At 35.5% G+C, this 26,916-nt stretch overlaps 2 protein-coding genes across 3 annotated transcripts; both read left to right on the forward strand.

Annotated features, from left to right (window-relative positions):
• The first annotated feature begins 1,801 nt into the window (after nt 1–1,801).
• On the forward strand, nt 1,802–3,185 carry LOC18443106 (Eukaryotic aspartyl protease family protein). The gene has a single exon (XM_006853305.3). The coding sequence runs from the start codon at nt 1,802–1,804 to the stop codon at nt 3,062–3,064; it is 1,263 nt and encodes a 420-aa protein (XP_006853367.3). The 3' UTR covers nt 3,065–3,185.
• A 9,374-nt stretch (nt 3,186–12,559) lies between these two features.
• SWAP70 (Pleckstrin homology (PH) domain-containing protein) lies at nt 12,560–23,590 on the forward strand. 2 transcript variants are annotated; one of them, XM_020672790.2, is made up of 11 exons: nt 12,560–12,703; nt 13,326–13,436; nt 16,716–16,777; nt 16,911–16,994; nt 17,137–17,168; nt 17,289–17,370; nt 18,122–18,350; nt 20,123–20,350; nt 21,616–21,908; nt 22,386–22,729; nt 23,176–23,590. In XM_020672790.2, the coding sequence occupies exons 1-11, from the start codon at nt 12,680–12,682 to the stop codon at nt 23,190–23,192; spliced, it is 1,506 nt and encodes a 501-aa protein (XP_020528449.1). In that variant the 5' UTR covers nt 12,560–12,679; the 3' UTR covers nt 23,193–23,590. The 2 variants fall into 2 exon arrangements, with proteins under 2 accessions (XP_020528449.1, XP_006853368.1); XM_006853306.4 differs by lacking the exon at nt 23,176–23,590 and having other exon boundaries at nt 22,386–22,918.
• Nucleotides 23,591–26,916: the final 3,326 nt, after the last annotated feature.

Below are 26,916 nucleotides of genomic sequence, written 5' to 3' on the forward strand. Positions count from 1 at the left end.
GTGTTATCCAATGAAAACTCAACACTTCATTGAGTTAAGCTGAAAGATTTTTTGCTCCCGTGGGAGTAAACCGTTTATTTACTTGACCCCAATCCCCATTGGTTTACCCCAATTTTTTTTTTTTTTGGCTTATTTACTCCTTTTAGGTTAAAACCAATCAAGAAAACTTTTAGGACCCTAAATTTTTGAGAATGTAACATCTTCAACCCATAGACTAACCGTGATTTTCTAAATTGAAATCTCTATTGGCTTGACAAAAATAATGTCGCAAAATTGAAAAGAGATTATCTAGTTTTTGAACGGTGGGATCAAAATGTTAGAGAACTCCAAAATTTACAGTTCAAAATAATCATCTACTGATTCTTTGGTGGTTCCCAAAATTTTAAATTAAAAAATCTTCTCAAGCAGTATTCTTTTTGAAAAAGTAAGTGCATAGTGATGAACCCATGAGTAAAAATACGTACTTTTTTTTTGGGTATATAAAAATAGGAAAAATATACAAAAAAGAATATTTACTTTTAGTACAAAGAAGTCAATTACTCATGTCCATTAGATTTTAAATCGGATGGTTGCAAGTATATCATTGACAACTCAAAGTTCAAAGTTTAAAATTTTGAACTTAGTGACACACTATAAACCATCAAATTTGACATGTAATGGCTGTGATTGATTTTAACCTCTTTGTACTAGTGGTAAATGGTCTCATAATATACAATCCAATAAAAATATGGACTACAAGAGTGAAATAAGGGCATTCATCTATAAAGTACTTCAGGAATATGTTCTAGGGGCTCCAATAATATAAGTTCAAGGGCATTTTGATAATCCTAAAAAGGTGGCCAATTTTTATTGTTATTATCAATTTCTTAATTTTTATTCTTTGTTTTCATGGAAATTAAGTTCATGCCGTACGGATTTTGGTTGCAAGGCTTTTGTTGTTTCTCTATGATTCCATCCAATGTATGTTTCCCAAGCCCACGTCCTAATCGTAGTGGTCTTCATCACACCGCACGAACTCACATTTTATAATCTCTCAAAGTACACCCCACAAAAACATGGGATAAGTCCCTTGATTGAAGCCTCCTATCAAGGCACACACATGCATTCACAACCCTAAAACCACAAAAAATAGGGAATTTCTGTCTCTCTCTCTCTCTCTCTCTCTCTCCTCTGCTTAAACCCCCCTACAAATAACCCTTAAACCACAAAAAATAGGGAATCTACCTCCCCCCTCAAGCTTAAAACCCTTATAAATAGATCTCTCTCTATCTCCAGCTTAAAACCCTTATAAACATCTCTTTTTCTCTTTCCTGCTTAAATCTCCTTATAAATAGACCTTAAAACCAGAAAAATAGGGAATCTCTCTCTCTCTCTCTCTTCCCCTATCAAGCTTAAAACCCTTCTAAATAGATCTCTCTCTCTCCTGCTTAAATCCCCTATAAGTACACCCTCATGCATTCACAAATTTAAAACCACAAAAATTTGAGAAACTCTCTCCCCCCTTCTCAATTTGAGAATCTTTAACTCTCTCTCAATTTGAGAATCTCTCTCTCTCTCTCATCCTGTGTTATAAGAGTGGCCACCCCATATCTCTAACTATTTGACTATTGCTCCGAGTCTTTGGAACACTAGATTATTTGAAATCTGCCAACCCACTGTAGTTGGTGTCATTGTACATACGTCTAATAGTAATATGATGCTAGATTATAGTTTCTTCCTCTTTCTTCTCTTCTTCTCATTTACTCAGCCATGCAATGGCCTTGTCTTGGGGCTTACCCATTACAAAGACTCTCATGAGCCCATGGCAAGGCCACTAAGGCCATTTTCCACAACAGACTTGTCTGAGCCTGTGAGAGGATACAGGGATGGTTACCTATTTTCACTTAGTTTAGGGACCCCTCCACAGCTCATGCAAGTCTATATGGACACCGGGAGTGATCTAACATGGGTTCCCTGTGGAAATCTCTCTTTCGAGTGCATAAACTGCAAAGATAATCGGGGCGATAGGGTAATGGGTTCGTTCTCTCCTTCTCTCTCGTCTTCTTGCTCCCGTGATGTATGTGATAGTCATTTCTGTGTGACCATTCATAGCTCCGACGATTCTTACGACCCATGTGCCATGACCGGTTGCTTCCTCGGCAGCATATTGAGAGGCATGTGCTCTAGGCCTTGTCCTCCCTTCACTTACACTTACGGTGATGGCATTGTATTGGGAACCCTAACAAGGGACACCCTTATGGTCCATGGCAGTGACCAAAGTGTAACAAAGGATGTCCCTGACTTTTGCTTTGGTTGTGTGGCTTCAACTTATATGGAGCCCATTGGGATTGTAGGATTTGGTAAGGGTGCACTCTCACTCCCCTCACAGTTAGGGTTCCTACATAAAGGCTTCTCCCATTGTTTCCTGAGCTTCAAGTTTTCAAATAAGCCCAACATCTCTACCCCTTTGATCATAGGGGACTCAGCCATTGCCTCTAGAGAAGAGGTACAATTCACACCGATGTTGAAGTGTCCCATGTACCCAAGCTTCTACTATGTAGGCCTAGAGGCCATTTTCATAGGAGGGGAAATATTGGAGGTGCCCCAAATCCTTAGAGAGATCAATTCTCAAGGAAACGGGGGCATGCTTGTAGATTCCGGCACGACATACACGCACCTTCCTCAAGCCTTGTTCACAAAGTTCCTATCAGTTATGGGGTCCAAGATAACACACCCGAGATCGGTGGAGCATGAGAGGAAGACCGGATTCGGCCTATGCTACCAAGTTCCTACAGCAGTGACAGAGAGCCTTCCTTCACTTTCATTTCGCTTTGTGAACAATGTGACTCTGACCTTGCCTGAGGAGAACTATTTCTATGCCATGGCTCCCTCTAATGGAACTTACATTGTCAAGTGCTTGCTGGTGCAAGGAATGGAAGATGATTCCTATGGTCCTGCGGGAGTTCTTGGCAGCTTTCAACAACAAAATGTGGAGGTAGTGTATGACCTAAGTGATGAGAGAATTGGGTTTCATGCAAGAGATTGTGCTCTTTTGGCTATCTCACATGGGCTTCATAAGAAATGAGAGAAGAATCTTAGCCTTTTTCTTTTGTTTGGGTACATCAGCTGGGATTCGATCCATGGGCCTTATGTTTCAGTGGCTCTTAACCCCAATAATGTCATCCTTCAAATAACGGTACTGTGGTCATTTGGCTTGGGCCTCTTGCTTCAACTTGTGCTTTGTTTTCAATTGTTCTTGTACTTGAGTTTTATGATCTTCATGGTTTGTTTGGTAGATGTTGAGAACCTTTTCTTTTGAATAACTTTGTTTGGAAATGTTTTTATGTGATAGAGAAATAATGTCAAAACATGTAATTGAAATTTTTTCATTTTGTAAAGGCGTTAGGGTCGTGGTGGTAGCACCCCACATCCTAGTCCCTAGGTTGTTGTTTCTATTCCGATTGATACCACACCACTAACACTTTCGAAAAACTAACTCCCAAACTATTTGAAATAATGGATAAGGCCTATCTTCCCCACTAAATTACCCAAGAAAAAACATATATATGTAGTGTCAAAAGGGCATTGTCCTTGTGAGTAGCATTGCATAGTTTTCCTACCTCTCTTTTTTCCTTTCTTTCAATTTGCATGCCCAAGGTGAATCATAAGGTTTTGGACAAACAAACACGGTATTAAGAGGCGGTTAAAATTTGAAAGATGTCGAGAACAACCCTATAAAACTATTTAAGGGACCTAGAAATCCTTTTTTGACATTAATAAGCCAAAAATTTATGTAAAGAGAAGAAACATAGATCAAAATGCCCCGCTGTTCTAACCAGGAGCCAAGTACAACATAACAATTTCTGGCTGGCTTGTTGCCATTGTAAAATGAAAGCATACATTGTCTATCAAGTTAATATGGAAGGTGTATATTGTAATCAATGTATATGTGTGAAGGGTACATACAATATCTTGTAGTTTCATGGTTAGTCTGGATATAATATATGTTTGTGGTTTATTTCTATTATTGTTATATGTATTTGTTTATTTAAGACAAATTTGCATATTCATATTGATTAATAGACACTATCTTTTTTCAGAAAAACCTGAGATTCTTCATAGGCATTTGGCAGTGGTAACAACATTTGTCCAAAGAACAATGGTTTTGAAGAAAAATAAAAGAGGAAAAGTGGGACTAAAAAAGCAAACATTGGAAATAAATGAGAAAAAAGGAAAATAATGGAAAAAATCACCAGGATATATTTGGACAATGATTTGTTTTAATTGTTCAAAAAATGGTCTCTTTCACAAAATAATTACAGCTAGATTCTAAAATTTGAAAAGGCAACCCTTATTTATGCTATTTTCCTTTTTCAAGGATTATATTGTTAATATGAACGAAGACCCAACATCAAGATTGTGAGGACATTTGTATGATGGTTTTTATTAGGGAAATCTACCTAAACACGTATAAGAGATCAACTATTCAATATTTTACCCATATCTTTTGATTTAAATTTAAAATATGCATAAAAATACATGTGACAATGAGTTGGAGCAATTGGAAAAAAGATAACCCGCTAATTTGATAAAAACTTAGGTGTATTTTGATAAAAATTTTCCGTTTTATTATGTTGATAAGTTGAACTCATTAGCCATATAATAGTCATTTCATGAAACAATTGTTTTTAACCTTCTTTGGAGCAATCCCACCAAAGCCGTTTTATGTAGTCAGATAATGTTATTAATCACATCCCATAGACAAGAGTAGACTAGCCTCTAATTCTACTTAAAATAGCCCAAATTAACCTCCTTGGGCATGAAATGTACCACCCTCAAGTTAAGAAGGAATACAATTCAAACTAGGAAGAAAAGTTCTAAAATTTTTCTCAGTACAAAAGATATTATGTTGTTTATTTATAGATATTAGATGAACTTTCCTTTCACACGCAAACTCCTAATCTTATCCCAATTAATTACCCAAGCATGCATTAACTACATTAACCAAACCTAATCTTTACCTTCCATCAGTTCGATAAAGATAAGATAGAGGAAATCTACTAATAGTACAAATCAGTGTTACATGGACACCGACACGGGTGTCGTATCTAATACCAGTATTGAGTATCTAGTAAGTTGGCCCAAAAACTCAATATGGCAACGACCGTCCGCACATTTGTATATATATATATATATATATAGGGAAAGGCTTCTGTGAGCCAAGAGGCTCACAAGAAAAAATGAGTTCAAAGGCCTAGATTGAATCTGGGTCGATCTAACGATCACAGATGTCTGATAGTATTTTAATTTTAGTTTTTTTTTTACGAATTCAAATTACTTAAAATTTTAGAAGTATGTTGATTAAAAAATAGGTGAATATTTAAAAAATATTAAAAAAATAATTTACATGAAAAAAATGATCAAAATACCCCCATAAATTTTTGGGGGTATTTTGGTCATTTTTACTTTTGTAGATTATTTTTTTTATATATTTTTATTAGGTGCAGCTTGATGAAAAGAATATTCTTCTAAAATTCTAAGATTTGGATTTGTAAAAAAAAAATTTAAAATTCAAACACTCTCGGCCATCAGATCGGCCCAGATTCAATCTGGGCCATTAGGCTTATACTATTTTGTGAGCTAGTGGGCTCACCCAAGCTTTTTCCATATATATATATATAGAAGTTTGTCTAGAGTTAACAACCCCTCAAAATACAAAGGTTCAAGTTAGAAGGGGTTGTGATGAGTGTATTTATCAAAACAATTATTATTTTTTTATTAAAAAATTATTTAAATAGGTAACCTCATCATTAAGCAAAGGTAAATTTGATATTTTCACAAAAATACAATGGTATTTTGGAAATTAGTGTCCTGAAAATTTATTTGTAGAGTGCCCTGAAACTTTATTTGTAGAAGGCCCTTGTCCTTTAATTAAAATTTCAATTTTACCCCTTATGAAGATGACAAAAGTCTCATTTATCTTGTAGTAATATTTACAAAATTGCCCCATAAAAATAATTTTTTTAAAGAAATATACTACAAAATTAATAAATTCACCATTCATAGCCCTCTCTATCTTGAACCTTTGTAATTTGAAAGATTGTAAAGTTTAAAATATCCTATATATATATTACCATTCACAACCCTCTCTATCTTGAACCTTTATAATTTGAATGGTTATAAAGTTTAAAATATCATATATATATATATATATATATATATATATATATATATATATATATATAGAAAAATCTTGGGTGAGCCCACTAGCTCACAGGTAAAAATGAACCCAACAACCCAGATTGAATCTGAGCTTATCTGACGATCAAAGATGTCTGGTAGTATTTGAATTTTTTTTTTTTTTGACAAATCCAAATAAGTTGAAATTTTAAGCATGTGTTCTTATCATCAAGCCGCACCTAATAAAAATATATATAAAAAAATAATTCGTGAAAAAAATTGATCAAAATACCCCCAAACTTTTTGGGGGTATTTTGGTCAATTTATATCATGTAAAATATTTTTTTTATATTTTTCGAAGATTTACCTATTTTTTATGTACACACAATCTAATTTTCAAGTGATTTGGATTTGTAGAAAAAAAATTAAAAGTTAAACACTACCAGACATCCGTGATTATCAGATCGGCCCAGATTCAATATGAATCATTGGGCTCATTTTTCCTGAGAGCTAGTAGGCTCACCCTAGCATCTTCTTATATATAAAAAATATTTGATACTTGCATAAATACGTCAATTAATTTCAAACTATTTTGGGTGAATAATTAATTTCAAATCAGAAGTTTGCAAATTCAAATTGCATATAGAGTAATTTATATTTTGAATTATAAATCACATTTTAATTAATATATTAAAGCATAAAAGATGGTTTCTTTTTTACTCCATGTGCACTTATATAGAAGGGCAAGCTTTGTATGTTTTCCCTACAACATAAATCTTGTATACTTCCCCTTATCTAACCGTCTGTTCTGAATGGAGGGCTAAGATTGCCCTAATCATAATGTCATGTCTCTACATCATTTTATTTTTAATTTTTTTTCTATAAACTATTATGACACCAAATTTTGGACAACTAATCCTCTATTAAACTCACACTATAAGAAAGTATTTCTAATAAAGTAAAATGATCAAAATACCCCTAAAAGATTCAAGGGGTATTTTGATCATTATATTTTATCGAAATTTATTTTTAATATTTTTTATAGGTGCGTCCCAATACGAAGATGATACGTACAAAATTTCATATTCATACAATTTGTATAAAAAAACTAAAAATAAAATACTTTGAGACATCGGATCTAAGATCAAAAGGTGAGTGGCTCTCTTGATCAAAATTGAACAGCTGGATGGTAAGGGAAGCATAGATCTTCTATGCCACAGGGGAAGTATAGAAACCTTTCCCTATATAAAATATGACAATAAATTATATTCATAATGATACACATATGATACTTATAATAATATATTCCAAAAAAATCTTTCTAGACCACATATGTAGAAATGCGATCCAGTCCGCATGAAACAATTTTCCATAATTAATACATATCTTATAATTATATATATTATAAATGGATGGCATGGTGGTTACTACTTTAAATGCCATCTCAACTGGTCATGGGTTCAAATCCCACAAATGTACTTCGAATATGCAACAACAAAGACATTGAACACGTGATGTGATGAAAAGTGTCAACATGAAGGTCGCCGAATGATAATTTAGCCGACACATATGAACGGCATGTTGGTCGTGTGGGTGTTGATACGTGTCAACACGCACCAAAGAAAATATGGAGTGTCGCGGTAATATTGGCATAAATATAAAACTACATAATCATCCCAACCAACAAGGAAAGAATTATAAATCACATTTAACATTATTTCAAAAATTGCCTCTTGATGTATGATTGTAGCCCTCCATCTTAAGTTCTCCTAAAAAATTCTTGATGGATATGTATGATACTTCATCACCCGTTCGAGCAGTTTTTCTCAATCTAAAACCTCCTTCATAAGATCCTATATCTAAAACCTTCTTCATAAGATCATATTGGCATGCCCTCAAAAAAAAAAAACAGAGCAAGCCGATTGAAGATAGGAGTGAGGTCTTCTGTATAATATCATATTGGCATGCCCTCAAAAAAAAAGAGCAGGCCTATTGAAGATAGGAGTGAGGTACAACAAGGTAATTCATAAGATAGGAGTGAGGTACAACAAGGCAATTTTTGTTGGGTTTATGTGGCCTTAAAAGCTTTATGAGTGCTTGAAAAATGAAATGATATAGTGGAACATGAACTCGATGGAAGTGTGGTCTCTCGTAGACCATACTAAGCAAACGATAGTTTGCTGATACCGATCTGTGCTTAACGATCTAGGCCAGTCGGTTGGAAAAAACTCATATTACCTGGGCATGAAGAACAAACCGATGAGGGTTTATGAGTTAACCCTTGATGAGGTCGGAGAACATGCCCGGATGAGTGAGCCAAGGGACTGTGTGACTCTTGTGTGTAATGATGGCCTACAGAGACAGGAGCCAAAACCTCATCTATGTACCATCACACGACATGCATATTGAAATATCGTTCGGGAAAGCCATAAATTCACCTTTAGGGTGAAACGTATGCATGTGCGAGAGATACCCTTATGCGTCATAGATCTGTGGTCGCATAAGATCTTTGTGACCTTGACTTGTCTCTAGGGGAGGACCTGTAATCCACAAAACAGGATTGCGACCCTTTGGCTCATCCGTCAGACTTTGGTGACCTGCTAATGATCCCCTGCTTGGACTGTGGGTCATGGAAAACACTAGGTCGGTTCGATAAGGCAAGTGTGGTCTGTAGTCCACAGTTGAAGGTGGAGTACCCCATGATTGCAGATTAAATTCCTTAACCATATGGATCCATTTCCTATCAAGTTAATTTAATTATGTTTGTTTTATGATAGAAATTATTTTAGAATTATTATTTGAATTTTTATGAGTTATTTGATATTTTATTTATAATTTTTTTAGACTTATTAAAATGAAGATATTGATTTTACAAAATTATAAAATTCAAATAGTATTTTAGAATTATTTTTTTGATAACTTAAAATTATATAAAATATTATGGAGGGGCCAATAGTGCACATGGGCCCACCATGTGTCAAGTGGGTGGGGCCCATATGTGCCACACATAGGTGGCACGCCTCACCCATTGGATTCTTTCTTGAAGTTTAAGTTATTTCATGTTTTGGTAATATTATGTTATGGCATGTGGTCAAATAAAATATGGAATATTTTGATTATATATTGATCAAATATTGAATGTGTATATTGACTTGATATATCTTTGAAATTTTTTGTGAAAGATTATGGAATGCATAATATTTTAATTAAATTTAATTTATCTAATTTCTATTGATGAGAAAATGGTTAAGGAAATAGGGATAATGGTCTATGCACCTTCCATAATGTTGATGGCCCATCTATGAAATAGATGGCTCAGATCTTTCACCCCAAAAGTCACCCTTGATCGACGGTCTATGTTCAATCTCACAAGAAGAGACAAGCCAAAGAAAACCCTAAAAAACCATAATCTTGTTCAAGCCTATAAAAAAAGGATTGCCTCTACCCAAAATCTCTATACCTTATCTCTCTATCTTTCTCTTAAGAAAGTTTTTCTCTCTCATATTTGATCTCTCTCTCCCACATTGTGAAAGAATCTAAGGGTTTAGGTCATATAGTTCTTCTCTCTCATATCTCTCAAATATATATTTATGGCTAAGGGTTTTAGGGTTTAGCAAAAAGAGAAACCATCTCTCTCAACCTAGGGTTTGAGTTTGTGATCAAAAGGGTTCATGTTCCATTGGTGTGGCTTGGTTGAAATTTACTTTCCCGATTCGAGATTAAAGCTAGACCGTTGATCTCGCGTCATTGGATGGTGGTGACTCGGTACGGGGTGTAATAAGCTTGGTTGAGGTAATCTCCGGCACTCTTCCTTTTGTTTCGTGCAATCTTATCTTTTATTCTCAAGCATAGTGCATAGTTGTTTCAATGACATCAAGTTGTTAAGATCTTGACTTTATTGTTATGTTGATTTTATTTTGAAATTTATCTTATTATAATAAAGACCACATATAAGTGATCTTTTACAAAAAGAAAGAAATGAAGGAAAAAAAAAAAAAAAAAATATATATATATATATATATATATATATATATATATATATATATTCTCCTGTAAAAGATCACATAAGTATGTCTTTCAATCTCTGCTCAAGAACAAGAGCATCGAGTGGCCTTTCAAATGACATTCTCTTCTTCATGAGGGAGACAGAAAGAGTACCCACAGGTAGTCTTAAACTACTTAGGGGGCAGTGTTCTAACATACTTTACCAACCTTAGGTATGTAATCCCCAGCTTATTCTCGAGAATCAATTACTACCTTTGTTTTTCTAGAATTGCAAGTTGTGTATCTGTTATTCACTAAAAAATTACAAATAAATAGGTCCAGAAAAATTTGCCTTTATTTTCTTGAGTAAATGATTGCTCGGCTTCAAGTTCTAAACTGTGTCACGCATATTTTTTATTTAGTGAAAGTCTCTGATTTGTTACTCGTTAATTTGCCTTTACTGGTTCAGAAATTCCAGTTTCAACCATGTCACTTGTCCTTTTCATTGAGTGCAAGAACTTGAAGTTTCATATCATTCTTTCACTAAAATAAGGCAAGTGATCAAACATTGAAGTTCCTAACTAAATCACTTGTGTCCTTTTAGAATGAAGGAGTAATTCTAAACATCATGTTATGAAACCAGTTAGTAAGGTGGCAACTTTATACTATAGAAGTAACGGGCATCTTAAAAATTTAGTACAAAAGAGTTCTAAAGTTGGGGAACCTTCCAATTGATAATTTCAAACTTGAGATATATGAATATAAACAAAGAAAAAGAATTTTAAGTTCTAAAAATAATGTATGTTGTAACAAGTTATGTTTATTTTCAAGATTGTCAAGTGTTTATAAATCTGTTTGATCTACACTCTTTTTGGAAATTTAAATTTTATAATTAGGGTTGTACATGGATTTTAAACCATTGTAAGGTTTCCGATACTAGAAGTCCATCTTCAGGCAAATTTTAGAGGTATGTCTTATTTGTATAGTATATAAGGTGGGCACCTTATACAAACTTCATCCGTTGTAAAGATTGTAAGAGATATTTACAAAAAGTTCCCCCTCAAATATAATACAAAAATTTTTTTTATTTCTTTTTTGATAATGTGTAATATGAAAGTATATTAGTATAGTCCAAGGTCTATAAATTCGATGATTTGGATCGAAATCACCCAATCAGGATTGGGAATCTTCGATGGTGATCCAGTTCACGTCATACATCAGAAACGGAAACCAACACTGGATAATCCAGTTCACGACATACATCGGAAACGAAAACCAACACTGGTCAAATCTTTGAAAGGGAAACCAACATTGATCTGAAACGGAAACCAACATTAGTCAAATCTTTGAAACGGAAACCAACATTGGTCTGAAATGGAAACCAACACTGGTCCAATCTCTGACAAAACTAAATGATTCTATTAGAAACCACTTGGGTAATTCAATTTTTGAATTTTTTTGACAAAACTAGGTGAGTCGATCGTAAACCACACACGCTAATAAGTGTGCACACGCACACGCTCATCAACTCATGTCGTATTGTGTGAGGGTTTTATAGATGTTTTTGCTTCATTCAATCTGACAACCTAGTCTGATTTCTTCACCACCACACAAAACAAACTTTGGGGCCAAAATTTTCATTCGGAAACTTTGGGTCTCTCTCCACCCCCTTTCCTTACTCTTTCCATTGGCTTCTCTCTCCCCTTAGGATCTCTCTCTACAAACAATCAATTCCACTAAAATTGTATCTCTCTTTCTACTAACAATCTCTTCCACTAAATTTATTTCATGTAGCTTCTTTAAAAAATCCAAACTCCTAAGTTAATGCAAAATAAAAATAAAAATTGAGAGATTCATTTTATTATCATGTTGCATTTTTAACTTTATTTTGACTATAAAATGAATTTAATAGATAACAAATACTCAATATGAGACAAGTTCTTAATATTTACATATTTTGACACAATAATAAAAAACCATAATGCAGTTGTCATTATTTCTTTTAGAGACCTAAAAAATTAGATTTTTGAGAAATTATAGTGACTTTTTTAAATTTTTTTGAGATTGAGACCAGTTGATCCGGCCTATTCTACGATCCAAATCACCGATCCGATACGATTTTTAGAGTGACCGATAAGTCCCCGATCCGTTTTTGTGAACCTTGGTATAATCCATCTAATAATAGAAATTTTGTGGTGCAATGTTCAACACCGTTCAAATGATGTATGCACGGTTATACATAGGGATCGGCCAAACGAACACGATGTCCTAAATGCTAGGTCCTGCTGACTCTTTACGGCTGTCCATATATTGATTGGACAGTGATGGCCCATATGATCGCAGGTTTTATATAGTCACATGGATCATGGTAGTGTACAGTGCAGAGGTTAAATCGTCAGCTCATTTCTCTTCCTCTATCTCACCTGCAATTACATGGGGCTTGGCCGAGTCTATGGGATGGAGACGCAAAGCCTCTGACGTATCGAAATTCAGGGCACATAGATCTTTCCAAAATTAGGGTTTTTCAGCTCAGAAAATGGCCTCCAATGGGAGCCCCACTGTAAGTTCCATGTTTTGATTTCATGGTTGATTCTCTCTTTGTTGATTTTCATGGTTCTCTCTATCTGTCTCAGATTGCTACAATTTTTAGTATTGATGGGTTTACTGCTTTGGGTAAAGGCTTGATAACGTTGATATTTTTCTAGAATTTCTTAAATTCATGGGACTTCTAGTTTAAGTTTTTCCTTTCATTGGTTTGATAAGATTCTTGATAATTTTTCTATTGTCTACTAGTTGAAGGTTTCATGAATTCGTGGATATTTTGGATTCGTTTCTTTGAAAATTTTGATAGGCTTTAGGTTTTCCATTTTGATTTACATTGTTTACTTTGATTTATTTGGAAATTTTGGACACATTAAGCAGTTCTTTCTCAAGGTTTTACTTTTTCAAAATTGAGGGAGTTTTATCTGATTTCAAATTGTTGTATGAATGTATGATAACGTTATATTGTATCAGTTCCTGACCTGCTAACTTCAGTCCCCTGACTAAATTTTTAATTTTGAGAATTCTCTTAATTTTCTGTCTGGACCTTTTGGAATCTTGGTTCTTTTTTTTATTTGATGTTTTATGTGCAATTGCACTTTAATTTCTTGTTAAACCAATGAAAGCTCTGTCTAATTTAGGCTGGAAGAGTCAGTGAAACAGAGAACAGTCTCGAGAAAATCAAGCGTCAACTGACTTCTGGTTCGGGAAGGACCTTGTTGCAGGGTCCCCTTTACAAGCGATCAGAGACTGTATGATGTTCCCTTCTTCTTATTTCATCATCTGTTTTCCTTTTCTTGGTTGATTTCTTTCTCTTTTAAATAAATAAGTTCAATTAGAAGGGCAATGCACTGCATTTTTCTGGTTTATATGAAGTTGAGCTATTGTAATTTTATTTTTAAAATGGACACAATGGGTGGTTGAATGATGTATCAGAAATTGGATACGCTCTCAGGATACTAAGATTTTACGTGCTCATTTCAGCATTAAAGCCATCATAAATTATTTTTAAGCTAAAATCTCTGTCCAAAACCTTCTCTTTGCATAAGATTTTACATTCTATTTTCTTGTTACCCCGTTTTAGGCTTTTTGCTAAACCATTTCTCAAAATTCCATTTCCTACTGTTCAAAAACTTTGCTAGGTGTACTTGGTAGTTTGATTGTCAATTTCTTGTGATGTTTGTTTGTACTAAAGTATGTTTTCATAAGAGCTGTAGATCTGTCCTTCAGGCAGCTGGTAGTTGTATTTAAGGATTTTTAAATAGCTGGTGTTGTATCTTCAAAGAATTCAAAATTAAGGTTAACTAGGTTCTGTTGTTGACCTCTCACTAGGTTAGTTTCACTATTTGCATCTTTCTCTTCATGCCATTGAGCGGGGGACTCAATATTGTCACTAGAGTAATTAAGACTAGATGTAATGATCAATCGTCAATCATCTTATCATGAGATCGAACCCATAACACGCCATATTTGTGCAAAGTTACCAAAATGTGTATATGCAATTAAAATGTGTGAATGATGTACCCCTTGATTATTCATAAAGCAAAAATTTATGTACCCCTTGATTGTTACCTTGACCTGGAGGCAACTGTCAGTAGTCAACATTTGTTTGGGTTGGGGTGTTTGTGTGGTGGGGGGTGGAAGTGGAGGTTGTTTTTTTTCCTTTTGTTTTTTGGGTGGTGGTGGGGGCAGAAGGGGGGGTTGTTGTAGTCATGAAAACAAGTATTACCATATAAAAATCAAATCCATATGCTTTTGGATACTTCCAATGATGTGTTTAATAATTACAAGTATTTATAACAGAAATAAAACAGCCAGGGCAGTAGATCTGCATGTCTTCGCACTTTCAGGTTTCAACCAAGTTTCTTACACTTAAGGGAATTGTCATTTGAACATATTGACCTGTTATGTGAAATATATGACGCTCCTACTGAGCGATGATTGTATTTATGGACACTTCCAACAAAGTGTGTGACATAGAAACACAATGCATTTGATGGAAGTTTTTGACTTTTGCAAGCACGTCAGCTGTTAGGATACATCCCATGAGTGTGTGGAACAATTTCATATAAATGTCGCCAGTGTTAATATGGAGTGTTCATAGGCAGAGCAGACAAGATCAAACGAAGTAGATGGTTTGGAGTCAAAAAAGTACAGCAAGATACTATTCAAACTTATAGGAAGCAAGGTTTGATACGGAAAGGATTACAGATATCAAATAATTGGAAAAGATTTATGCTGAAAGCATATTGGGCAAAAAGTACCAGTTGAGTAGCATGAAGCGTGCATATGCATATGGATAGTGGGGCTTGCTTATGCCTGATACACTTCTTGTCATTGTGTTAAGCATGTGACATCATGCGAAGTTTCATAGCTCTGGGCCGGATTAGGTTAAATTCAGCTAGAAAGAATCTGCCAATCTGTTGGATGGCCATGAGATATAGTTATGATGCACCCATTGTGAGGGAAAATAAGTGCAACACGTTTTGGGATTAAGTTTTCCAGTAAAAAATTGGATTCAAGATCTTTAAAGCTTAAGCACATGATAGACATTTAAAAGGTTGGGATCTAGTTCTAAGAAATCTATGTGCTGCTTTAGATGCATTAAACTTCTACCACAAGCACTAGGTGCAGTGTAAAAAATAGCTGATGGCATATTCATTTGTCAAGCATATGCGATTCCTTGTGAATCAATACTCTATGGGACAAAAACACTCTCAAGTTTCAAGAGCAAGAAGATTGATATACAATTAAGTTTTCTGTAGCAGGAAGATGCACAACATGGTACTGAAAGTAATTTGAAACAATGCCCTTCCATCAAGTTGGAGAATCAATTTTTATCATTATTTACTTTCTTATTAGTTCATAGAACTCGTCCTTCCCTGGGGTTTCTTTATGGATGGAGTAAAGAATAACCATTTGCCATAATTGACCATCCTGTTGCCCATGTCTCTTGATGCTTGGCACATGCCCTGCTATTCCTTTGTAATATTTTAGAATCCAACCTGGACCATCGTAAAATTGAGGCATGACTAGCCACGTTGAAGGCCATGTCATCTAAATTGAGTGAAAGGCACAACAGCATCACATGTGCAACATTTTTAGGCATGATCAATTGCCTTTTTGTCATTCAACACTTTCTATATTGTTGGGATCGGCCGTGGAGTTGCTCTAGGCACAAATAAACCTCCAATCAAAAGAATTTTCTTCTCTAATTCCTGGGCTTCCCTCATTCGTTCTCTTCCTCTTCCCTAATTCACCGTTATATCTCATCTACTAGCTTGCCTTAGCACAAACCCTTCTGTGACTAAATTTGCAATGAGCCAGAAAATGTGGGCTTCTTCACATCCTTTGCAATGGGCCCTTACCATGGCATCCTAAGTTTCCAACATCCCTCTTCCTCATTTGGGTTTCATATGCTTACAGCAATCTATCTTACATTCTATGGGGTTGCCAGAGGGCAAAGGATCTGGCATTATGATTGAGTTTCCCAATAAGTATTGTTCATTGTGGGCCATGCGATTGAATCAGATTGTTTTTATACTGTTTACTCTTACTCATCTTTTATCACTTCTAACGAAGTATTCTGGGTTACATGATCCTCTTGTGGCCTGCAACTTGCAGAATGTTTTGAATGTAAATTGTGTGTGTGGGTGAATGGATTGGCATCTTGCTTTGGGTCAATGAGCAACTGAACAGGGGAAAAGAGGCGGGGGGGGCGGGAGGGGGCAAAGAACAAAAAAAAAGAAGAATGGAATCAACAAGCTCTAAAGCTGTATCTCATGATAAATATTGAGTACTTGTTTCTAGATATGCTTCTAGGCTTATATGATAGCTTGGGGACTTGAGGACCTTTAGCCTCTTAAGTTATTTATGTCTTTTAATATTGAATAACAAACATTCCAACTCGAGTTGAAGTTGAATGTATTTTTATGGATTAGTTTGCTTCTCATACTCTTAAGACGTTTGCGAAGCATGTGACCTTCTCATGTATTTTGATTGCGATTTCTTTTCTTAACTTTTGGAACCAGTTGTGGAAATGGAACGAGCGATGGGTGATATTAGATCCTACAACAGGGAAGATGGAATACAAGTAGGCTGTTCCCTCGTATTCTTTAATAGTAATACTTGGATTTTTTTGGTGAAGTTATAGGCCTTGTAACCATGTTGTGAAGTCGTATGAAAATTTAAGAACTCACACATATGCTATCTTTAATATGCTGTAGGATCCGAAGAAATGAAACAACTATAAAGGGAACTATAATATTTGATGCCAACAGCTCAATTACTCTGTCCCCAGTGAACTTCCAGTAAGATCAGTTGGTCTTCTTTCTTGTTTAGAGTGTATTATATTTTACATATTATGAAATCTTAGTTTTTCATCTTGTTTTATTATGATATGTGATAAAATTTTACCCATTTGTGGAACCTTTTTTCCTTCCAATGTTGCAGGGGCTTGCCAAAGTATGATGGCTGCTGTTTTTGTATCCAAAATCCTCCCTTGTTTTCTATGGTTTCTTATGATTAAATTAACTGAATTGTTCAATTTTAGTTGTTACCAGATACATAATTATTTTTTTACATGCCTTGACTCTTCTCGCTAGATATTGGTACACCCCAGAAAAAGGAATATTTTCTCTGTGCAGAGACTCCTGGTGCAGCAAGAGCTTGGGTATCCACCTTGCAGTAAGCTTTATTCAACTTAACTTGATGCTATGTTTCCATTAAAATCTCTCATTAAACAGCTGCAAGCTCTTTGTTCAAAGGCACATCTCACATAATGCACATAGGCATTTGAATAATCACAATTGCCATTCAAGCTTGCTTATGCCTGGTTATGTTTTATGTATGATTTACTTTTTCTTTTATTATGCCCTTCCTTTTCCCCATCACAAGTTTCTTCGACATGAGAGATATCATTTCAATGTATATGGTCCTTTGGGAAGGGAATACTAGCTGTGTGCTGGTACTGGCTGTCTCTGTAGTTGGCCCAAGGTATCTTGTACTGAGCATAAGTAGTCATTTGGGCCACAAATATGTTCACTGTTTGCTGGAAATTGTTTAGATCGCATAGAAGATAGGGGACTATTTTCTGTGTTTTTTGCAAGACATCTTTTGTCAATAGCGATTACTTATTTGTGTGTTTTATCTTTTGATTGATTGCATCAAGAATATACTAAGTTTAACAAGTGTATTCTTGTAACATTTTTCCTTTTGCTAGCATAATCCCCATGGAGTCTCTGGGTTATATTCCTGCATTGTGTTTAATATTTATTCTTCTGAATGCTGTGCTTGGTGTTGCACCTAGAATGTCTTTTCTCCTATAAGCTGCTTTGTAGCAACCGAATTGTGCATATTCATCTGTTCAGAATATGCACCTCAATTGCCTGTTCATTGATCAATCCTATTTTTTTTGTCGTGTCATTTTGGTATACAGTGCATCACAATTGGTCTTAAAAGCTCATAGAGAAGCTGTGAATTCACTGAGTGGGAATGGTTCTACCAAGTTGGGAACAGTTGCAACAGTGGTGGCTGCTGCCAACTCAACAGCCTTGGAGGCAGCTAAAGAGATTGAAGCAGCAATGCAGATATCTGTGAGAGCAGCTCTGGGTATAGTCACAAATAAGCCAAAGGAAGGTCATATGGATGATTTAGCTATTATGAAGGTAAGAGATCCTCAGGCACTAGTGTGGAAAATAAGGAAAATAATGCTTCAAAGATCTGATTATGTAGCTAACAGTGCATGTTAAGTCAAGTAAATGCAAATTTGCATGATGGGTGTTTTTTAGCGCTAGTTGCTGCTCTTCGTCTGCCTCATTGATACCAACTTATGCAATGCAGTGAAGCAAATCATTGTTCTATATGTTGGTTATTGTGCAGCTGAAAGGCGTGCTCTCCATTTTTCTTGAAGTATATGGGAGTTCTTGAAGTACTAGTCAATTTAATTGTTTCTTCAGATATATGAAATTTGGGAAATCAGGTTCTAGCCAAAACCAACGATACCGAATGCTTCTGTTCTTTACATTGGTGCATATCAAAGAGTTCCTTGAATCTTTTCTTATAGTATTTTGTTCCTTGCATATTATATATTGCAAAATAATATCATACTATAATAATAATTGCCAGAGGCTCCGACCTGGGTAGCTTTCCTGCACTAGCATACAACTCTTACCATCCATTGCTTCATGTTTGAACAATTCTCTCATGGCCTCATGCCTGTTTCTGTTCTTTCTGATGTATAGCCTAGACTTTGCTTAAATATTTTTATTTATCAATTATTTTATTGTTTATGCTCATGAGAATTTCCTATCTCTTTCCTTATATGGACTTCTATATTCTTGGCCAGCTGTTTCTACGGTTACAGGTGATGCATTTGACCCCGATAATATGCTTCTTTACAAATGGACATAGCCCATTTGTTGCTTGCATTGCAACCATAAAGGTTATGATGATTATTGCGTGGGTTAGCTTCTCTCATGCCTATTCTGAACCAGAGGCAAAATCCCATGTATAACCATCACAAATACAGTGGCAGACTATCATGTATTTGTGGCGACTCTATGCACTAGTGTCTAAATCACTAAATGATATTCATTTAGAGGCTTATGTTCAAATGCCCTGGTATCACCATGGAGTTGAGGATGAATTAGACCAGTTTTGCATAAACAGTGGCACCAGCGTGGGTGTCTAGAATGTGACTTTGGTGTCTCTTGCTTCAAGCCAAAAAGTCAGTACAGCCCTGTCATGTCCCCACAACTATATATGATATTCAAAGAAAATCATTCAAAGGAAAAAAAATGAAAAATTCAAAAACATATATTAAAAAATTGTTTCATGTGAGAAAATTTAAAAAAGTATTTCATACTTATGCAGTTATGTTATTCTATTTTTCAAATTGATACTTTGTTTAATCTTCGAATAAATTTTCCGAACATTATTAGTATTTGTTATCTATTCATAGCGGTAGAGTTGCTGTCTTCAAATTTAAGAGTTTGTGATTTCAAATCCCGCAGCCATCCCCTCTTCTGAAACAGCATCATTGCGCTTTCTTTAATACTATTCATAGTGGACTTTCCAATGATAAGCACTAATTTTTAGTTGTCTTTAGCTGGTAGAGTGCCTTTTGTAAAGTTAAGTGGGTTCAAATTGTACAATCATCACCTCTTTTCTAAAACTATAATATGCAGACACAGTGTCTACTAGGTCAACACGGAATGTTAGACTGGTGGATATGTTGCGTTGGAAGCTTGTTGCAATTGACATGCCGACACGTACAGATGAGGCATCTATATGTTGAAGTGTCGATACGTGTCGTCATGTGACAGGGCCCAAATGAAGTGGCGGTGTAACACTGGGTTAAACAGTTCTTGGCATTACATAATTGACATTCCACTTAAATTAACATATTTATGATCAAAATCACCGAATTCATTTACAGGAGACTCTCCGTGTTAAGGATGAAGAATTGAAACAGTTGGCGAGTGAAGTTCGTGCTAGGGACTCAACAATCAATGAAATAGCTGAGAAATTATCTGATACTGCTGAAGCTGCTGAGGCAGCTGCAGCTGCTGCTCATGCCATGGATGAAGATCGAAGGGCCGCTTGTACAGAATTTGAACGTATAATAAAGGGCTCAGAGAACCAATTGGAGTCAACCACATTAAAGGTACAAAATATCTCTCTCTCTCTCTCAATCAAAAATATGATGTGCACGTGCATGTCTGTGTGCGTGTGCACGATGTGCATGCGCACAACGTGCGTGCATGTGTGTGTCCGTAGGCTACAACACGGCTAGGGATTTTTTTGGGCTAAAATTCTGCACATCATCTTTGATTAAAAAAGTAAACAATTTTGAAAAAGATTTCTTTTGAGTTATGTTTTATTCTATTCTTATTCACATGCCATCTTAAACAACGATTCTGGTTCCTGGCATGTGGTAAAAAAAAATTCAAATTCAAATGAAGTATTCAAAATGAAACCCTTGTATCTTGTGTTCAACCGCTTCTTCTTTTTTTCTTTTTTTTTCCAATTTTATGTTTCAAACAAAAGAAACAAGTGCTCCTTCTAATATAAGATCCTAAGATTAGGGCCCATTAGATTAGACAGAAGAATTCTTATTCTACATACTAAAACACACAGGTCTATCTACTAAGCGAGAGCAGGGATCACTTGCTCCTTGACATACTCAATATCATTTGATTGAATAGTGTATATAATTGATTTCTTGTGTAACACTAATATTTTATTTTATTTTAGTTTTATATGCGAACTACAGGTGTTGAGATCTACATGTGTGCAAAATTTTGGGATTGCGAAACCCCTCTTATTCATGTTGTAAACAATTCAAAAGAAAAAGCATTATTCCAAAAGTAGAAAATAAAATCTTTCAAGCTCTTAAAACCCTTGATATATTTTCCCTCAAATAGACTGTCCGGAGTTATCATTTGAGGAACTGATTCTGAGCATTTTTTGAGCTCCAAATCAATTTACTTTTTCAGTGGAGTTGATCTTAGTTGACTAAAGATGACTTGAAAATTTTCAGATAAAAAAATTCCCCTAACTATGTTATTGGGGCTTGACCATGTTTTGTAGGTGGTCAGGCTGGGCAGTTAAATGTCTTTCTTGTATATACGTGTAATGTCTTCAATTTCCTTCATAGAAATGAACTGGATATTGTTCTCTTGCAAGATTGCCATTGCCATTTATTTACAGAAATGTAAGCTGTGTGTCACATTGGTGTACGTTGAGGCTAGAATCATATAATTCAGGGTCCTCACGTATATTATGAGTATTGCTTGATATGTTGATTGATGCAGTAAAGTTCTCCCCTTGTCATTTTTGGTTTTTTTGTTTACTTTAGGTGCTATACAGATCCAGATTTGGACTTTGCCATGTTTACTACTTATTGTTGGCCTTCTATTCATCTTGCAGTTGAAAGCCTCTGAAGAAAATGTTACGATCTTAAATAAAGAGAGAGAGCAACTGATGAAACAGAGGGACTCTGCTCTTCAAGAAGCACAGCTATGGCGTTTTGAGCTAGCAAAAGCCAGAGAACGCACTGTGATTTTGGAAGCAGCTGTAGTCAGAGCTGAAGAGAGAGCCAGGTGTGCAGAAGAAGAGGCTGAAGCAAAAGTGAAAAGTTCTTTGGAAAAAGAGAGAGCTGCCACCAAAGAAAAGGAAGAGCTTCTAGCTTACGTGAAAATGTTGCAAGCTCAACTTCAAAGGTTCTTATATTTTACTTGTTTGATTCTCCATTCATTCGGCCAGATCTTGTAGTAACTTTCTACTGCTTATAGCCTATTACGTGATATTTTCTACGTGTTGGTTCAAGAGTGTCCTGTATTTGGTTATAAACATGTAGCATGTTTGACACCTAGACCAAATGTGGTATTCAGTTATAGTATGTAGTTTTTTATGGGATCATATGTTGAGATCTGAACCTTGGAAAATTATTGTGTGGTCCTCATACCCGAACCCCTAAGTCAGGAGGCCAAACCCCACATGCAGATCCTTTTCATTTGCCTTTGATGTTGTGCATGCGTGCATGTACGTGTGCTTATGCATATGCCTGTGCATGCGTGTGTGTGCATGTCAATGTGGGTGTGCATATGCCGGTGCATGTGTGTGTGTGTCATGCTACTGCCCATGGTGAAGTACCATTACTTTACAAGATAACCCACTGTGAATTCCTTCTCTACCAGGAAACCGAGCACCACTGAACAAGTTTTTGAGGAGAAAGAGGACTTGTGTTCTCGTGGGGAACCCATTCCTTCATTGACAAAGCATGTCGACTCTTCCAACGAGAATGTGGACAAAGCTTGTGTAAGTGATTCGACACCAATCCCTGTCTCCGGTGAAAACCTAATCCAAATTCCTTCCAGTGAGGTTGATATAAGGTCTATTGGGGAGAATGAATGGAATGATTTCCAATCAACAAATGCAAGAATAGCAGATGTTAGAGAGATTCCGACTGAGACACAGGGGAGTAGCATCGATATCCCTATTGTGGCCTCCCTAGTTGATGATGGCCATAATAACCGTGCAGGTGACTCTCCTCAGCCCTAGAAATTTTTCTGAAGTAACTAAAATGAGGAAGCTCTTTGTTTAAAATGTGTATTTGGCCTAAGGAAACTGATGTAGTTGATTAATGTACATTTTGATGATCAAATTGGCTTATTATGCCTTTTATTATTGTATGAATGGATTTATGTGCAAGGAGGGTTTACCATCTTAATATGATTCCCACCCTACATGTGATATTTGATTACTTAGACGCTAGTGGTCATTTGGGACACACTAGGATATGCGAATCCAGGTTCTGTATATCTAGGTTTTGATGGCCTAAGGTCGTTTAGGTGTAGTTTTCGAGATCATATCCTGAATATCTGTATTCTCAAAACTACTCATATCCATAATTTGCTCTTTGTTTTTCTGTATGCTTTTTTGTGTTTATATATGCACATTTGTGCATCGCTCACTTTTTGCATGCAGAGTTGGTGTCTACATGATCCTGAGTTTTTTGGGCTCTTGAAAGCGGGTTTCGATAAGATGGGTTGAGGGTTTCAGAGGTAGAAAAGGAGACGAGAGATTGGGGATTGGGTTTCTTTCTAGTGATAAGTCATTTGCAATTGATAGCTCTTCGATTGAAGCCTCTCTCTCTCTCTCTCTCTCTCTTAGATTTGATATATGGACTTGTGAGTAGCATGTGGGAGTTGAACTGGTGATTTTTTATTTGTGGTTGACAATGTTCAAGAAGACTGAAATGGCTGCCAGGGCGGCCACCATAGACTGCCATTGTGTAGGGGATTTTTTTTCCGTCAGAGTCTCTTCCCAACTAATTGGGGTCGCTATATGAATCTGGGTTTACTATTCTGCTCTATTGAATGCCATATTCTCAGTGAGGCAATAAGTCCATATATTTTTTCTCAATACTTCCATAAATGTCTTTTTTTTTTTGGGGCCTATTCTGTATTTTTATTTAGCATTTCACTTGAACTAACTTGCATTTTGTACACTACATATGGTCAACCCACCTAAGTCTATTCTATCATCTTATGGTCTATTGGTGCCACACTTAATTTTTTTTCGAATGTATTCATTTCAAATTTCACCTTGTCTTGCCACTCATTTATATCAATATCTTCATTTTTGTTGCACTCATTCTATAGGTGTATTGTTTTTTGACAGACTAATATTTTACCCCATAAAAGAAAGCTGGAATCTCATAGTTGTCTTATAGAATTTATCATTTAGCTTTATTGTTATATGGCGATCGCATAAAATTCTGGATGCGTATCTCCACTTTGTCCACCCAACTCGAATTGAATGTGCAACATTTTTCTCAATCTCCTCATTTAATTGGATTATTGACCAAAGATATCGAAAGTGCGCTCTTTTTGGTATTTCTAGTCATCAATCTTAGTTACTTTTTCGTCATTCTTCCGAGTATTATTAAAATTATATTTCATATACTATGTTATTGTCTGACTAATTTTAAAACTTTTAGATTCTAAAGCATCCCTCCAAAGTTTTAATTTTGTGTTTACATCGTTTCAAGTTTCGTCGATTAAAACTATGTCATTTGTAAACAAAGTGCACCACAATACCATGGGGTTGTCAATTATGGAATCTTTTTTTTTTGGTAATTTGGAATCTAATTTCTTATAAACTAAAATTTACGTGTTTAAAAATAAATTCAGATAACTTTAAACTAGGAATTTCCCTCAAATTTGACATAAATATACATCCATAAGCATTTCAAACGTTACTTCAAAAAGTCTAAAGCTCAAGTATTCTGCTTTAACACATTCCACTATTCACAAGAGCTTGACACATGTAGAGTTCCAAAATCTAAATTTCCAACATTCTAAGGAGAGTGCATAAATTTATAAAGAATTAAATAGGAGAGTGCATGAATTTATAAAAAATTAAATGATCATGAACTTAAAAGAGGGTGGGTCACTTCCAACAATGTCATATCTTGTCTCTCCCACTTACACTATTATAGTTTGGGCCTTTCCTTGGACCGCAACAACAAGAAAAGGGCAGGTAAAGTAAGAATCCATAGGCCCTGCACTATGTGACCTAATATGCTTGATCTCCACATTTATCATTTTGCCTAGCCGTACTTCCATTTTCTTCTTCGTCTTCTCTTTGATTCCAAATATCTACTGATCTCCTAATATCATCCATTTTTTTTAACCTTTTGTTTCTTCTTCTTGAACCCTTACTTCCACTGAGATTTGAGTGCAAAGGGCAACATCACTTTTTATCCCGATCAAATGCTTCTTGAATCTATTAATTTTGTATGAATAAAAACCCTTATATTAATCGCAATAGATCTTTTGTTTATTGAATGGATTTGGTTATATCCGATCAATTTGTTTCCCAATAGAACTAGAATAAGACATTGTGAGTAAGCGAATGAGTATGTGACAAATGACAATGTAAGAGTCAGCACTCAAAATAATATGAAAGTATAGAAAAGCTCAATTTAGTCAAACTTAGCCAACATAATTTACCATGAAATATGAGTCATACAATGAAATTAAATCCAAAGATAGACAAAAATCTATTTTGAATTGCATTTAAAGCTGAAACAAAGCCAAACATATCCACACAATATGTTACAAAGTTTTGATTTTGTACTATGAGCTAGAAACATGGCCAAACATACCTAAACACATGTTATAATCATAAAAATCGCAAGCCGATTCTTTCAAAAAATAATAATCAAGAAGTTACACCATAGACGTCGTACCAAAATTAAAATATAAACACAAAAAAATTACCTAATTTTTTTTTAACATAATACAATACTCATAAAAAGAAAAAAACAAAACCCTAAATATAAACATTTAAATATACTAATCTTTCAAAACCCAATCGAGGTGGGCTTCAATCACTTGCTAAAAAAACCCTTTTCGGCATGGTCTATTTTCAGCTTGCCAAAAAGACCAAGGGTGGGCGTCGGGGCCTTGGAGCTGGCCCCCGCCCAACCACCTGGGTTTGCCCGACCTAGCCTACCGCCACGCCGCCCTAGGGCAGGATGGTGAGGCCTGCTCGCCGCCCAGGCTGCTCGGCAGGCGATTTTTTGATGCAACTTCTTATGCGTAGTCTTCATTAGTACTTGCCAAACAATGAACTTGCTTTTCATTAGTACTTGCCAAACAATGAACTTGCTTTTCATTAGTACTTGCCAAACAATGAACTTGCTCTTTACATCCACAAAAGTTGGTGCTCTCATTAGTACTTGCCAAACAATGAACTTGCTTCATTAGTACAGGAAATTCTAGGTTATACTTGTTTGTAAACAGTTTTATTTGTTTTAGCAGGGTCAATTTTTCATTAGTACTCGCCAAACAATAAACTTGCTTCATTAGTACAGGATATTCTAGTTGATACTTGTTTGTAAAAGTTTTCTATTTGTTTTAGCATGGTCAATTTTCATTGAAAAATTGAGGGAATTCTAGTTGATTCTTGTTTGTAAACGGTTTTCTATTTGTTTTAGGAGGATCAATACAAACAGTTTTCTATTTGTTTTAGCAGGGTCAATTTTCTTATATTGAAAAATTGAGGTGGTTCATCTTCAATTTCTTTACTTGTTTGTAAACAGTTTTCTATTTGTTTTAGCAGGGTCAATTTTCATTGAAAAATTGAGGAAATTCTAGTTGATACTTGTTTGTAAACAGTTTTCTATTTGTTTTAGCAGGGTCAATTTTCTTATATTGAAAAATTGAGGTGGTTCATTTTCAATTTGTTTTAGCCACCATCGTCAATTTTCTTATGTTGAAAAATTGACGTTGTTCATTAAGACCATAATGAGTTGAGTGTTTTGAGTAAATGGGGAGGGGGCCCTCTATCTTCGGTAGGAATTGAGTCCAAGATGTAGCGTTATAAATCATCAAGCGCTAATCGATTAAGCCCGAGCTTTTTTTCTAAATTACTGTTAAATTGGTTGCTCACAAATAATCAGTACTTGCTATCTGAAAGTCCACCTTCTCATGCTTAAAAAATACCGACTTCCTTTCATATATTCCGATCATTCTTATTCTTGGCCCGACCTAGACCGGTCTAGGATGATTCCAATTTAGATACGACGATTCCAAATCTAAGCCACCTTTTGTGAAACACTCATTCCAATCCAAGGGAGAGATGGAGGAAGGGGACCTTGGCATAGGGGTGGCAATGGACCCGGGCCTGGTTCCAGATATGGGCCCAAAAATTGGACGC

Source organism: Amborella trichopoda, chromosome 2 (assembly GCF_054954075.1).
Source record: "Amborella trichopoda isolate Santa Cruz 75 chromosome 2, AtrichopodaSantaCruz75HAP2 v2.0, whole genome shotgun sequence".
NCBI lineage: Eukaryota > Viridiplantae > Streptophyta > Magnoliopsida > Amborellales > Amborellaceae > Amborella > Amborella trichopoda.